The sequence below is a fragment of the Pteronotus mesoamericanus genome, unplaced genomic scaffold, assembly GCF_021234165.1.
Source record: "Pteronotus mesoamericanus isolate MK-2021 breed Mesoamerican mustached bat unplaced genomic scaffold, CSHL_Meso_final contig_121, whole genome shotgun sequence".
Taxonomy (NCBI): Eukaryota; Metazoa; Chordata; class Mammalia; order Chiroptera; family Mormoopidae; genus Pteronotus; species Pteronotus mesoamericanus.
Genome location: NW_026555046.1, coordinates 5,563,553 through 5,579,041, shown reverse-complemented (window position 1 = coordinate 5,579,041; position 15,489 = coordinate 5,563,553). Strand labels below are relative to the sequence as shown.

At 47.6% G+C, this 15,489-nt stretch overlaps 1 protein-coding gene across 1 annotated transcript; it reads right to left on the bottom strand.

The window, feature by feature from the left end:
• Nucleotides 1-12,989: 12,989 nt before the first annotated feature.
• Nucleotides 12,990-13,553, bottom strand: LOC129080253 (calponin-2-like). Its single transcript, XM_054585548.1, has one exon. It carries the CDS (start codon nucleotides 13,551-13,553, stop codon nucleotides 12,990-12,992), a length of 564 nt encoding a protein of 187 aa, XP_054441523.1.
• Nucleotides 13,554-15,489: the final 1,936 nt, after the last annotated feature.

The window sequence follows — 15,489 nt, the reverse complement described above, 5'->3', positions numbered from 1 at the left end:
CCAAAGAAAGCCGCAGCCCTCAAGCAAATCCAAAACAAAAACAAAAACAAACAAACAAACAAACAGTAACAGCTCAGCAGTTTCTCTACTGTTATTCACTAATTTAAAAACACAAAGGTCTTATCAACTCTTAATAATCGCTATGCCTGGCCTTGAGGTTTTCTGTTTGTTTTTGGCTATTTCAAATCTTTGTTGCTAAGGTCTTCAAGTAGGGGCCTGTGACTTGGGGAAAGGCTCCTTGGTGTCTCTCAACGATCGACTCCAGTCTTCTTCTCAGAAGGACTAACATGCTACAGAGGATTAGGAAGCATCTTGGGCAAGGCAAAGGGGGCTTGCCCCTTCTCTGTGACCCATTCCTCTCCCCTGTGGTCCTCTGCTTCCTGACAACCCTCTACCCTCTGCAGGATGTCCCATCCATCACCCCATCCCTATCAGCCTGTCTCCTTCCCTGTTATATCATATTGTCAACACTTAACCGAGGACACAGCCCATGATAGATGCTCAATAAATGTTAGTCCAGTGCCAAAACAGTCCCAGTTTTGCCTGTGCTAGACCACAGAGGAGGAAATTGGATGGCTCTGTTTAAACATAGAATATTGGGAAGCAGAGAGAGGTTTGTGTTCACGTCATAATGGAGTTTCTCCAGAGGGCTCTGAGCCCCTTGCTTATGGTTCATATTTATAAGAAACACGGGACCACACGTTGGTTTCCAGCAGAATATGAAAAAATAACCCCAGCTAAAAGTAAGTCATTGCGGTGTCGTCAGTCTTTTTAGCAACATAGTGGATATGAGTGTGGAGGTCAGGCTGGGCTGGATCTGGGGCTTCTATCAAAATAATAACATGGCCTAGGGTGGGTTTCTACAAAGTAGAAAGTAAAAGTTATATTGCTATGCCAGCCAGAGGGCTGAAGAGGTCACCTCCCACTCATGAAGAGGAGGTGAGGGAGAGGGGACCTGTTCAGCGGAAGATCATGAGACAGGAAATGCCAATAATTGAGAGCAGATGATTTGCTTTTGAGGTCTGTAGGATGACTCCCATTTTAATGTTAATGTAATGGAAGCTCAGAAAGGTGGTGACAGGTGAAGCTCAGCCTCAAATTTGAGTGATCCTGTGCCTGCCTCCAAAGCTTCAAGTACTTAAGACCACACTTAAGATGGACAATTGCCAATCAAATGCTATGCTCCATGCAGACCATCGGCAGCCTCCCAAGTCCAGTCTAGAGTGGTCATCTCAAGCATGGCACTGAGCTTGTTCCATGAGGCATCCCTGCCAAGCTGAGAGGGCTCTGGACCCTGACTGGGGACAACAGAAGGTTGGAGGTCATCATCTCTGTTTATGGCTGGGGAAGCTGGATAAAGGCCAAGCTCAGAGAGCTACTGTGGGCCAGCATTTATCCCAAGGGATCTTACTTGATTTGCAGTCGCCGCAGCCCTGGATTCCCACCCGAGGCATTAAGCAATGAGGGTGCCTGCTGGACAGTTGGGTTCATGACAGTCACAACCACCTTGGCTGTAGCCCACTAAGTGCCCGGCACCACCATAGGCACTTTGTCCACGTGACTTCATTTAATCCCACAGAGTCTTTCTAATAAGTGTCACCCCACCGTACAGGCTCAGACTGAAGAGAGGTTGTGCCCAGACCCCAGGGAGGGCAACAGGACCTCTTCATTCCACAAGGCAGACCGCCCCCACTGCCTCCATGCCTACTGCATGAAGTGCACACCCTTGAAAACTAGAGGTGGTAGAGCAGTCCTTTGAACGACCAATGGGGCACCCGTATCCTGCTCCCTCCAGTGACAATGAGCCACTGCATGAACACTTTCTCTTGTTCCCAACCGTTTCTGGGTTCATGTTTTCTAGTGCCAGGGACGCTAGGCACTCCCCCACCACCTGAGAGAGTCATCACCAAGCTTTGAGATTCCAAGCATGCAGCAGGGAACTGGCACCTTCTGGGTGTCTCAGGGGCAAGGACAGATGGTGGAGGGTCAGTGAGTCCTGGATCCCTTGGGTGAGTGTTCCATCTAAAAGGGGCATCACATGCAGTCAGTAGACACCAGAATGGGGCCCACACTGGCATTTTCCTGCCCTCTCAAATGCTAAGCAATGAGGCATGGGTCAGTCACTCTACATCAAGGTTGGGGTGGGGACAGGGCTGCATTTCTGAGAACCTGTTGGGAGCACTGAAGATGTAACCCTGGTAGAGAACTCTGCCCTCAGTCCCCCTGTCAGTATCAGCTCAGTAATCGCCGGACAACAGGTATAGTATAGAAGCAAGGTGGACATGATCCCTGCCTTTTTGAAGCTTAGTATGGATTGCAGGAGAGAGGGATCTATCAGACATCCACATAATAAATGTGCAGTGAGGTTTGGTGCTAGAAGGAGAGAGCAGGGAGTCCCAAGAGCATCAACCAACACAGCCTGGCTTGGCCTGGGTTGGGGGAGTTTGTGGGAAGTGATCCTTGAGTGAGCAAGCAATAGTTAACTGGGGGAGGAAGAGCATTCCCTGGGCCCCTGGCTGTCTCTGGAGGAGCATTAGGCACTACTCCACACACTGGGATGGCTGCAAGTACCAAGGAAATCCATACTAAGAGTCAGAGGCACTCAGGTTGGGGACATCCATGGTAGAAGGAAGTAGACACTGGCAGTGAGTTCTGGAAGAAGACTTGAGAGATGCAGACAGGGGTGCTGGAGGAGGTAGAAAGGGTTCGACAGGAGGAGGGAGCGGCATACGTGAGTCTTAGAGGCCGGAAAGCTTTTGATCCCTGTGGGGAGCAGGGTGGCTCCTGTGACAGACCTGGAAAGGCCAAGCGCAGACAGGCTCAGGAGAAAAGAGGCAGCATTCACAGGGTGTAAAGCGTGCTTCAAGCTTAGTCATTTCCCTATTCAGCCCTGAGAGTAATCCGGCTCCTCCTGTCTGCTGTAGAGAGGACAGAACCTGCGCCTACCTTTACACGAGAGCTCAGGACCTGCCCACAGAGTCACACTGAGACTTTGGCCCAAGTTGCCCAAAACATCAGGAAACATCAGAGGCTCAGAGAAGGGCTGGGCCCCAGGGTTCTTGGAATGTGGTCCAGGCAGGTTTGAGGTTGGTCTGACTTGCTCCCATGTGAAGCTCCTTCCTTCGAGGTTTCACTTACCCCTCAGATAGCCTTTGCCACACAGCATGCTTTTTAGAACCAGATGCAATTGCCAAGTAAATATCAGATTTTAGCAGCTGCACCCTGGAACAGACTTGGTTCCAGGACTTTCACTCTCAAACATACTTCTACCTGAGGCCCCATGAGAACTGACCCCTCATGAATGACAAGGAACCCACCTTCTAGGAAAGCCACTTGCCTCCAGTCATTGAGAAAGTAAGGGCCCTCTCTTGCTATCTACTCTTAGCATTCCTGTTTCCAGTTGGAAAAAAATATTCTAAAACATAGAAAACGTATAAAGGAAAGTTATGTTAATGTTCCTCATGCTTCCAAATCAAGACAGCCATTTTAATCTCTGCAAATTCTTTTAGTACTCATGAAGAGGCAGACACTTTAGTTCTCTGAGCTTCTGTTTCCACAGAGTGACCTGTCCATTCATTCAGCTTCAAGCACCCTCCAAGTGCCATGCTCAAGCTGTCTGAGTGCAGGTGACCAGGCTGGAAAGGGAGGTGTGTGTGGGAGCCTCGTGGTGGAGGTGAGGCCAGTATACCCACACACATTCCAGGTGAGGGCCATCAAGACCCTTGCCAAGGCCAGTGTGAGTTCTCTTCTGGGGAAAGGAAGTCCAGCAGGTGTCGATGTCTCCTTAGTCCTTGCAATGTTTGGTGAGTGCCAAGCTCTTGAAACAGAGCCAACAGCGGGGCAGAGACCAGCCCGGAGGTCTCTGAGTTAGCCCAGAGACACTAGAGATACAGATCAGCATGAAATTCAGAAAATACAACAAAACCATAAAACCTCAACCAAACAGAATGAGAGGCTTGGTGCAGAAGAATAGCGTTCTCATGGAGAGTAGTAGGAACTTGCTCCTTCATCTGTCGGTGCCAGTTCATGGGAAGAGCAAGGAGTGAGGACTGGGAGAGAAGATGGGGAAGGGGAGAGAAGGAACAAGGGAGGCTTCTGGAAAACAAGGGATCCTGAGACTCCACAGGGGCCGTGTTCTATTGGTTTTCTAAAATTACCAACTGTGTCATAGAGTGTGTCCTTTGGGTGAACTGATTCCTATAACCATGAACCGACCTGTTTTTCCAACTGTGAGGCCTAACGGAAGAAGAGGAAAAAGCTCTTGGCTGCCCCTTGTCTTGGTCGATGACTCAGAGCAACTAACTAAGCCCTTGGCAGGAAAGGAGAAAACTCGCTTCTGCCTCACCTGGATGACAAAGCAGGAGGCTCCAGAGAGGTGCACACAAAGGTGTGCAGGAAACACCACGGCAGTAGAGGGTGGAGGCCGATCACGGCCTGTTGGGGAGGAAGCCTGGACTCTCATCTGACCAGCCCAGCTGGCTTGGGGAGCAGCCCAGACTGCAGAGCTGGCCACTGCATCATGGACGATGACTCAAACCCCATCACCTCCTGCACCCACCTCCTCGCAGACCAAAGATCTCCCAAACCCCACATTTTCCTAAAGTGTCACCTCCCAGAAACATCACCTCTCAGATATATCATCTCCTCTAAACCCCTTAGAGACCAGACTTTTAGCATGCCCAGTTTCCCTGAGGTAAAACATCCCCTCCCCACCGCCCCGCCCCCCGCCCCAACCTCTGATCCTTGCTCAGAGAGAGCAGCTCTACGGGAAAGGACAACCCCTTCTCAAGGAGGCCTTGTGACCACATCCACTTGGCATAGGACAAGTCACCCAGACACACAAGGCCCGCGTCCACACAGTGGGATCCCAGGCCAGCAAGGGGAGGCAGCAGTCACTCATATGCTGATACAAGAATTTGGCCAGTAGAACATCTTTTGCAGGTGAAAAGAGGAAGTTGCATATCAATACATAAAGCATAATTCGTGTGTTTTCTTTGAAGAAACTATAAGTTTATAATGTGTCAATGATGTACCTGGAAGGCAAGAGAAGCCACACTTTTCAAAAATGGTTCCCTCTGGCGATGAGATGGCCAGTAAGGGAAAGGTGGGGCCGAGTGTTGGAGAGAAATATCACTTGTTCTTTAAATAGTGATTGTAGAATATAGAACTTATCAATGGAAAACCCATTACAGGAAGGCATGTTGTGGCTGCAGGCTGCTGACCTGAAGAGTCCCTTTCGTTCTGCCACTCTGGGATGGCCTGTGTGCTGCCAAGCCAGACTAGGGTGCGGGCTCGAGTCCCCAGATCTCACGTCTCCCCACTTCTGGAAACATCACTTTTTCCTCCTACTCCAAATGGTCCCAAATGGTCCTAAATGGTCCAAGAGACAGGCTAGAGGTGTAGCTGGACAGACATGGTTTCACTTCTGAGGCCAGGGACAAGGCTGCGTGCCTCCCGGCCCGGCCCCTGGCTGGTGACACTCCTGCCTGCTTGGGCTGCCTCAGTCATCCGGTTGCCACAGCCCTCTGGCTCTGGGTTTCCTTCACACAGAGGGAAGGCAGCATCCCGGCGGCTGGCCCTTCTGAACGCTGGCCTCTGGCTTTCTCTTTGGCATATCCCCTTGCACGAAAATAGCCACATATGGAGTCAGGGCTGCACCTGTGACTTTATCACAATCGTCCCCCTCTTTCTAGTTCCATGTTAAATATACAACAGGCATTTAATGAGAGACCTTGGAGAGCCCTCAAGATTATGGAAACAGAATTTGGGACTTAGGTTAAAAATCTCCCTTCTGCTATTTATTCACTATGCAACTTCAGACAAATTGCTTGATTTCTGTGCCTTGGTGTCCTTGTCTATAAACAGCAATGATGCTCCTGCTTTCACAGGGCGATTTCATATTAAATGAGATATTCTGGGTCGAGTGCCTGCTGTGAGGTAAACTGCAGGATTACTACATTCTCACGGAACTCCCCAGGTTCGTCACTGTCACACGTGTATGTGTGATCTCGCACATGCCTTCACTCTGAGAATAAAACTTTTCTCCCCTACATGGACGCAGAGTTCATTAAAGAACATTCTGGCTCTCACTCACACACTTGGATCTCCGCCTCATTTCCTGACCACCACCTCCCAGGCCTGAGGCTGTTTCTATCCCTTCCTGTTTCAGCCAGTGGAAGTTTCTGTTCTGGCTGTTGCAGGAGTCACCAGCCGTGACTTCTATAACTCACAAGATGGGAGTTTGTGAGAACTAAAGCCACAGCTGAGAACTAAAGCAAAGGATGACACTGTGTGTCACCACTACCTGACTTTGAACTTTTAAAAGGGGTCCTTACAGCACTGTACTGCTAGGGGAGGAAAATAGTTTCAAAGAGGTCCCAGAATTTTCATCAGCAAGTAAAATCTCAGCCCCCATAGAAACCTAGCCATTCATGGGCTGGCTTCTTCCTTGGTTCACTTCCATTGCTCTCACTGTGCCATCAGCTGGCACTACGTCATGATGCTGAGGCAGCAGCCGGACGTATCCTGCCCTGTGTCCAGACCTCAGTCACTTGGTCAACCTGGTCTGGGGGTTTCACTCTCTGGTGGCCTCTCGGACCTGTTGGGACAGAAGGGGGTTTGCCCAGCTCAGAGGTAAGGAGCAGAAGCAGAATTGCCACTCGTAGCCCCTAGGGCTCTGCCTTGGGTCAGGCCTGGTTCACTGGGGTCCTGAGTGGCTGCTTTCAGCCCTTTCAGAAGGCTCCATCTGGACTTTGTGATAACCTCTCGCCTCCTGCTCTGGCACTGCCGGCTTAGAGGGGCTGGGTCCCCTAGCCCTTTCTGCAATTGCACCAGCTTACCTCTGAGTCAAGCCTTGAGAAGAAAGGGGGGCGAGACCTTTCACCTCCTTGGTTAAGTTAATTACTAAGTATTTTATCCTTCTTGATTTTTAGCAAATGGAATGTTATTTTTTGAATTTCCTTTTTACATCATTCATTGTTCATGAATAGAATGCAAGTGGACTTTGCATCCTGGAACTTTGCTGATTTTATTTGTTCTAACAGTTTTCTTGTTGATATCTTTAGGGTTTTATACATATAAGATCATATCATCTGCAAACAGAGATAACTTTATTATTTTTTTCCAGTTTAGATACCTTAATTTCTTTTTCTTTCTTTTTTTTTTAATAGATGAGAAGACATTGTATTATCATTTTACTATATAACATCGTAGTGAATATACTTGATTGCATTTTCTCAAATAGCAAATGAGACACAGGGTAACATGTTTCTTTGATTTACTGAAAACCTCAATATCATCTGGATTTTTTTGTTTTTTATTTTACTTATTTTAATTTATGTTCATTTATATTTTATTTATTATGTTATTACAGTTGTCCTAATTTTTCCTCCTTTGTCCTCTATCAATCAGCACCCTCCACTCCCTCAGACAATTCCCTCATCATTGTTCATGTCCATGGGTCATGTATAGGTTCTTTGGCCACTCCATTTCCTATGCTGTGCTTTACATCCCCATGGATATTCTAGAACTACCTATTTGTACTTCCTAATCCCCTCACCTCTTCACCCATTCCCCCATATACCCTTCCCATCTGGCAACCATCAGAACACTTTCTGTGTCCATGATTCTGTCTCTGTTCTCCTTAGTTTGGTTTTTAGATTCAATTGTTGATAGAGTTGTATTTACTGCCATTTTATTGTTCATAGTTTTGATCTTCTTTTTCTTAAATAAGTCCCTTTACCATTTCATATAATAATGGTTTGGTGATGGTGAACTCTTTTAGTTGTTTCTTGTTTGGGAAGCTCTTTACTGGCCCTTCAATTCTAAATCTTTGCTTTGTTAGACAGAGCAATTTCAGCTACAGGTCCTTGCTTTACATAATTTTGAATATTTCTTGCCAGTCCCTTCTAGACGGCAAAGTTTCTTTTGCAGCTGACAGCTGACAGTTTTACAGGAACTCTCCTATAGGTAATTGCTTTTCTCTTGCTGCTTTTGAGAGTCTTTCCTTGTCTCTAACCTTTGGAATTTTAATTGCAATGTGTCTTGGAGCGGATCTCTTTGCCTCCATCTTGTTTGGGACTCTCTGTGCTTCCTGGACTTGCACGTCTATTTCCTTCACCAAATGAGGGACACTTTCTTCACTGTTTTTTCCAAACAGATTTCCAATTTCTTGCTCTTTCTCTTCTCCTTCTGGAACCCTAATGATGCGAATGTTGGACCTCTTGAAGTTGTCCCAGAGGCTGCTTACACTTTCTTTATTTTACTTTTTCTTCTTGTTGTTCTGATTGGTTGTTTTGTGCTTCCTCATGTTTCAAATCATTGATTTGATTCTCGGCTTCATCCACTGTGCCGTTGTTTCGCCGTAAATTGTTCTTTATTTCTATTAGTGTGTCCTTTGCTTCTAACCTGATCTTTTTAATGCTCCAGATAGCATAAAAGATGAGGTCCTCATTAAGTTCCTTGACCATCTTTATAACTGGTGTTTTGAACTCTGCATCCGATAGATGGCTTATCATCATTTTGTTTAGTTCTTTTTCTGGAGTTTTGATCTGTTCTTTCATTTGGGCCCTGTTTCTTTTTATGCTCATTTTGGCAGCCTCCCTGTGTTTGCTTCTATGTATCAGGTAGAGCTGCTTTGACTCGGTGTCTTGGTGGCATAGCTTAATGTAGCAGGTGTCCTACAAGGTCCAGTGGCACAGCCTCCCCTTTCCCCCAAGCTGGGTACTTGAGGTGCGTCCTTTGTGCGGGCTGAGAATACCATCCTCTTGTAGCTGAGCCTTGGTTGCTGTTGGCAGATCAATCAGAGGGATTTACCCAGAAAAGTCAGCTGCAAGGACTGGCCATGACCACTGACCACCCGCGTCTACCCTCCATGTAAGATGAGCTGTGCGGGACAGGGCGGTGGTGCTCTGACATGGACTGTAGCTGTCCACTGGGTGTGCTGACCCTGGGGTCTCCCCGGTGGTGCAGGCCAAGGTCAGTGCCCATCTGTGTTTTGCCCAGAACCACCCTGCATGAGCTATAAAGAAATCTGAGATAGCTGCTACTTGTGCTGAGCCTGGAGATTCCCAGGCAAAGCCAAGCTGCATAGTTATGCTGGCTGCTGCTACTGCTGTGCATGGGGTTCACAGAGGCTACCTGTTGCTTGTTTGAGAGGATTTAGGAAGCTGTGAAGAATGAGCCAATGCCAGCCATTCATACAGAAAAGCAGCTTGAGTGGGACAGTAAGTTCAGTGGGGAGCAGTCTCTGGGGATCTCCAAGGCAGGTCAAAAGGTGTTAGCTAGTTTGATAGAGTCTTGGATATGGCACTGGCTTGCCAGCCTTGTGGGTGGAGGGTTTAGAAAAAGGACAATGGCCTCTGCTCACCTTGATGTCAGACATTTCAGTTTTTCCCTATATACCACTGATGCCTTTCAAGCTGCAATCCCAATGCTAGAGCTTAGAGGGAGTGAGACTGAGTAGGTGAGTCCATGTGTGGGTTCTTTAAGAGGAACTGCTTGGGGTTCCAGCAGTTTCTTCCACCTACTCATTCCCACTGGTGTTTGCAGCCAGAAGTTGTGGGGACTTATTTTCCTGGCACTAGAGCCCTGGGCTGGGGGGCCTGGTGTGAGGTTGTGACTTCTCATTCCTGAGATATGCCTCCTGAATTTTTATCCATCATATGTGGGTGAGGGACCAGACCATTTCACATCTGCGCCCCTCCTACCAGTCTGGGTGGATATGGTTTCTTTAATTGCATAGTTGTCAGACTTCCATTCAACATGATTTCTGCCAGTTCTGAGTGACAATTGTTTATATTTTAGTTGTAATTTTGATGTGGTTGTGTATGAGGCATGCTATGCCTGCTTATGCTGCCATCTTGACTGGAATTCCTAAATTCCTGCTCTTATGTTTTATTTCTTTTCAAATAAGGAAGCATTTATTTGCCCTGGCTGGTGTGGCTCAGTGGACTGAGTGCCAGGCCATGAACAGAAGGGTCACTGGTTCTATTCCCAGTCAGGGCACATGCCTGGGTTGCAGGCTAGGTCCCCAGTAGGAAGCACACAAGAGGCAACCACGCATCGATGTTTCTCTCCTTTTCTTTCTCTCTTTCTTCTCCTATTGCTAAAAATAAATAAATAAAATCTTCTTTTTTTAAAGGAAGCATTTATTTGAGCATTTATTTATTTATTTTATTGTTTACATGAAACCGTAAAAATAAAATTTGTATAAACACAAATCTACAATGCATTGCATCATAATATAGATAGTAAAAGACAAAGTAAAAAAGAAAACTATTTATCACTATATACAGTTGGACACAGTTGTGTTGTACACTAGGAAGTCTTACAAAATAACTATCTTAGATCAATAGACAAGTCTTCAATGTCATCCTGCAAGATGGGTTACTTTAGCAATCTTTTTGTTTTCTCCAAAGTCCTCCTTTATAATCACTGTTAATTGTGGTGGCGATTGCCACCCCCTTGAGACACCTTGCAGTAAGTGCTCTTATGTTTTAAATTTACCAATTAAGAGTGAGCCCAAGAAACTCTAAGTGCCCACCCTACAGCCCCATAAAAGCAGAATGCCAGGCCTCTGTCACCCTGTGACCTCATTGGATGGCCCTAAGTGTGCTAGGTAATCCCAGGTTTTGTAAGTAAAAAACCTGTAGCTTTCAAAGTTTCCTGATGGCTATTGCTGAAGGGTGTCTGGCAACTGTAATAAGAAACACAAGGGCTGGTCCAGCCACAACACTTGTTATTAACAGGCTGAGATCAATACAAAACATTGGCCACAAAACCTTGAAGCCCTTGGCTCAGAAGTCCCCAAGGTGGGGCCAGAAGGAAAGGCAGGTCTTAGCTCCCAGTTCTGGGTTCTGTCTGCTAAGGCTTCCAGCAGAGAAAAACAATCACATGGGTTTGTTTTCCTGGCTGTGACCTGACCAACAGAGTCCTAGCACAAAGAAGAGAGCCTTGCCCTGGAACAGCAGGAGCAGAGCCTGGGGCAGGCAGGACTAATGCCAGGAAGGATGGTGGGAAGGGAGTTGGGGGGTGGGATTCTAGAAAACAGAGCTGAGAATTAAGCCAGGAGGCTCCTCTTCCTTTCAATCCATGGGCCTGCGGACGCCCATTCAGCAGCTTGATTTCCTTCTCATTAGCTTTACACCAAAGCCTGTGGAGTCTCCAAAACTTGTCACCCATCTGTCCATTTTCTCCCTCTCCCTCCACCGCCCTCCCTGGTCCAAGCCCGAGGCTGCCTTGGCCATGGCCTCTGTGTAGCCTTCTTGCTGGTCTGGAGGCGTTTTGGTAGCCAGGCTGAGGGTACTTCAGGCCTGTGCCTACAGCACTGTATCAAGTAGAGCTGCTTTGACTTGGTGTCTTGGTAGCATAGCTTAATGTAGCAGGTGTCCTATAAGGTCCAGAGGCACAGCCTCCCCTCTCCCCACAGCTGGGTACTTGAGGTGCGTCCTTTGTGTGGGCTGAGAACATGCTCCTCTTGTAGTTGAGTCTTGGTTGCCTTGGGACAGCACGGCCCACCCAGACCCACCCAGACCTACCCAGACCTACCCAGACCCAGCCAGCCCCAGCTCGGTCGTTCCCGCAGTTCAGGGTCTTTCAGTCCTCCACTCCGCCCTTCAGACAGAGGCCAGGGCCTCTGTGCTCTCTGTTCCCTCCACTCAGAACACTTCTTCCTGAAGGACTGAACACATGGTCTCCTAGAGTGACCTTCCCTGACAAGCCCTCACCAGAAGCCCCTTTTTCGCTCTGTCGCTTCTTATGTCCTCTTGATCATTTCTCATGGAACCTTCTTAACTGAAAGTTGCCCGGTGTTTACTTGCTGGGTGAATGCTGGCCATCTGGAAAGCCTGCCTCGCTCTGTATGCCAGGAATAATGCTGGCACCGAGAAGGTCCTCAGTCAATAGCTGTTGACTGTGTGACATCTTTTGAGAAACTGGAAATCAGCCTAATTTCTAAAGCATGGCTGGTCCTTATGTTTCTACATACAAGAATTAGCCTGCACTTAGCCCTCAATACTGAGGTCCCTCTGAGCAAATGCCCACTGTGGGGTTCTGGGATGGCGATGCTGGGTCTGAGCAGGTCAGGACATCACATTCTAAATTGTCTGAAATAGGCCTTAGGATCTGCGCTGCTCAAGAGGCTGCCTCGCCTTGCTTCCTTTCTTCCTTCCTTTGTTTCTTTCCTACCTAAAAAGAGATTTTTATTGCCTTTGGTCCAAGTTGGTATTTCGCATTATCTCTTGTTCCCAGGGATCCTGGGTGGGGCTGGCCCCAGGGAGGGCCTCCAGTAGAGGTCCCTTTGCAGTGCTTGGCTGGGGGGAGGGGACGAATATGGAAAGGGGGGCCTGGCTTTGCCTCAGCCACTCAAAACTCCATTGTCCTGTCTGGGCCTCAGTTTCCTCACTGGGCCACTGGGAGGGTCCTGGGGAAATCCAATCTCTTACGATGCCTAAAATACTTGGGGACTGTGGCCTGGCCCTCTCCCAGGGGACTTCCTTCCCAACACTCCCTTTCATCAATACCACCCTGTTCCCCTGAAAAAAAAAAATTACTTTTGTTAAAAGTGCCTGAAACTTCTGTGGATACAAAAAACACAAACTGATCAGCAGAAAAGAAGAGAAGAGGAGCAGAAGCTACTGGAAACCATTTGGGGTCAGTTTCCCTCCCTGCACAGGTTTCTTCTTTCCCCCAAAGCCTGCTGGGAAATTTGTGACTTGGATGTGGACCTCTACCCCACACACATTTGGATCTGGTCTTTGCAGACCTTCAGTAGGAAGCACTTGAATACATGGGAAAAAAAGATGAAAACACAGGAAAAACTCAAAATCCCAGATGGTGTGATGATATGGGGAAATACCTTACAAGAGGGGCCTCAGTAGTCTGCCTTCTCTTGGTAGTAGGGGGTTACTCCAGGTCTTCCCTGTTCTTGGGCAGTTGCCTGCTGACCTTGGAGCCCCTTAGGCCACTGGGCCTTGTGGGCAGTACTGGGGTCATATATGCCAGCCCAGGCCAAAGACCTGGCCACTCTGGCTGATGTCCTGCATATAGCCCATCTGCAGAGACATGGATGAGTTGTCACACTTGTTGGTCCCCAGCTTAGTGTCAGAGATGTGCCACTGGGTCCTGGGGGCTGTCATGCCCACCGGGCTGGCACACTTCTTGGAGCACATCTGAAACCCAATAACACACTGGTCTGCCTTCATAGTGGTGTCACCGAAGTTCCGCTCCTGCTTCTCTGAGTGCTTGATGCTGATGTCCACACTAGGCCGTGGCCCCTTTGTCTTAACCTTCCCTGCCAGAGCCAGAAGAGACACCAGCACATGTGTCATGTTTCCACTCTCAAACAGGTCTTTGGCCTTGAACAGGCCTGCAGAGTTCAAGCTGTAGCCAATCATGGCCTTGGTGAAGTTGGAGAGGTTTTCTAGCTGGTGCCAATTTTGCATGAAGCAGTTGATCTTGGGGAAGGATCCCAGCTGTAGCTTATTCATGAGTGTGCATGGGATTATTTCAACCTTCAGACTCTTCTGGAAGTCAGGGCCAATAGAAAGGCCCATGAGTCCCTTGATCTAGCTGCAAAGTTCTGCCTCCTTCTGGGTCATATTGAGACAGGAGGCAGTTTTTGACCTCGGCCAAAAACCTGTACAAGGGCTCCTTATTGAGCTGCATGGGGCTCATGCCTACGATGGCACATGGTGGGACAGACCTGCATCATTTTCTTAAGTCTCTGACCAACCTTATCTTATTCTCTGTTTGATGCACACATCCTCTCCTCCAGAGGTTGGTTGGAATCCCCTCACCGCACACTCATTTTGTCTTAGAACCAATGGCTTATGTTACGCTCACAGGTCTTCCGCACAGTGGCAGGCACCTTCCTTGCTCTTCTCTGCTCTGTGTACCTGCCTTCCACTCTCTTCTACACCTGATGTATCTCAAGGCCAGGCCCGCACCTGTGTGGCCCCCTCCACTTCCCCTTCTTGCACCCTCAGGGCAGCTCTTCTACTCACCCAGCGTTTTGCCTACACGAATTCTTTCTTATTCCATTTTTCTATCCTTAAGGCTTAGGCAGGGGAGTCCAACCTTCTGGCATCTCTGGGCCACAGTGGAAGAAGAAGAGTTGTCTTGGGCCACACATTAAATACATTGCGACACGTAATCACACACACACAAATCTCATACTGTTTTAAGTAAATTTACAGTTTTGTGTTGGGCCACATTCGCAGCCATCCTGGCTGCATGTGGCCCTTGGGCCGCAGTTTGGACACCCTGGCTACAGCACACATGTTTGATAAACAAGCAAATGATTGAGTCTGTAAGTGAGTGAGTGGGTGAGTGAATGTGTGAGTGAATGAGTGATCAGTCTTTCTTGGCTGTCATGGAGTCTGTCACAGGACTTGCAGGGGACAGAGGTGGCCTGGCAGCAAAGGTAGTCTTCTGTGGCTGATCTTGGAGGCAGCCTATTCATTTCCACCCCTATCTTGGCTTCTTCCTTTCTCAAGACCCAGATTTTGGTCGGGTCCTGGGCTCTGTAAAGCTCCACAGCACCTCCCCAGACCCAGTGCTTCCCATCCTTTCCCAAGTCAGAAAGCATTTGTTATACCCAGGGTTTTGTAAAACTTAAAGGTTTGTTGGTGAAGACAACATGCTCACACTCAGAAGAAGAGCAAAATTTTTGTAACTTACAGCTCCCTGAGGCTGCACCTGGGGACACGATAACACAAGCTGGAGCTGTAGGGCCAGCTTAAGTGTGGCAAAAGGGGTGGGGGTCCTGCAGACTGGCTGATCTGAATCATTTGGCATCAAAAGCTCCAAAGCATCGGGCCTGTCCTTGGCTGTGGCAGCTGGTTCTAGGGCAATTAGAGCTGACACAGGGTGGTAGAGAGTTGGGGATCCAACCAGGGAATGGTGGGAGTATCTTAATGGATAATTCACCATGAGGTGCCATATATTTTTTCCAGGCTTAAGAGCAGGCAAATTGGGCTGTCAAATGGAGAGGCAGTGGGGATAATCACCATTCATTATTAGATCTTACCTAATAAGTTTTAATCCTTGAAAACCTTGTTTTAACTTACCTAGAGCCATATTTAACAATTATAACTAGGGTTCCGCAGGTTCTCATTTTGTCAAACCAGCTTGTAAGTGACAAAGATAATTTAATTTTAACTTACTACTTATGTCTCCGAGTGTCTAATGGAATATTTTAGGGCAATGGGTACTATAACTGTGGTAATATAGCCAAGGCTACAGTTAAAGTGAGGCATATCTATTTTTTCCTTGTTTCATATGTAATTACTTTATTAAGGTTATAAGGGATGTCATGTTTAATTTTAGTGAGGTCCTCAGGTATAACTGCAATTTGAGACCTAGTATTAAGTCCATGAAACTGTCAGTTGGTACATTTAAACAAATGTTAAAGTCAGTTTAGAACCTAGCTTGTAGAGGCAAAACTGCCAGTCAACACACTTTTTTGTTGTTGTTGATGTTGTTGTTACA

Coding starts and splice junctions, on each gene's coding strand:
- LOC129080253 (XM_054585548.1), bottom strand. CDS start 13,553: ATGGGCCTTTCTATTGGCCCTGACTTCCAGAAGAGTCTGAAGGTTGAA.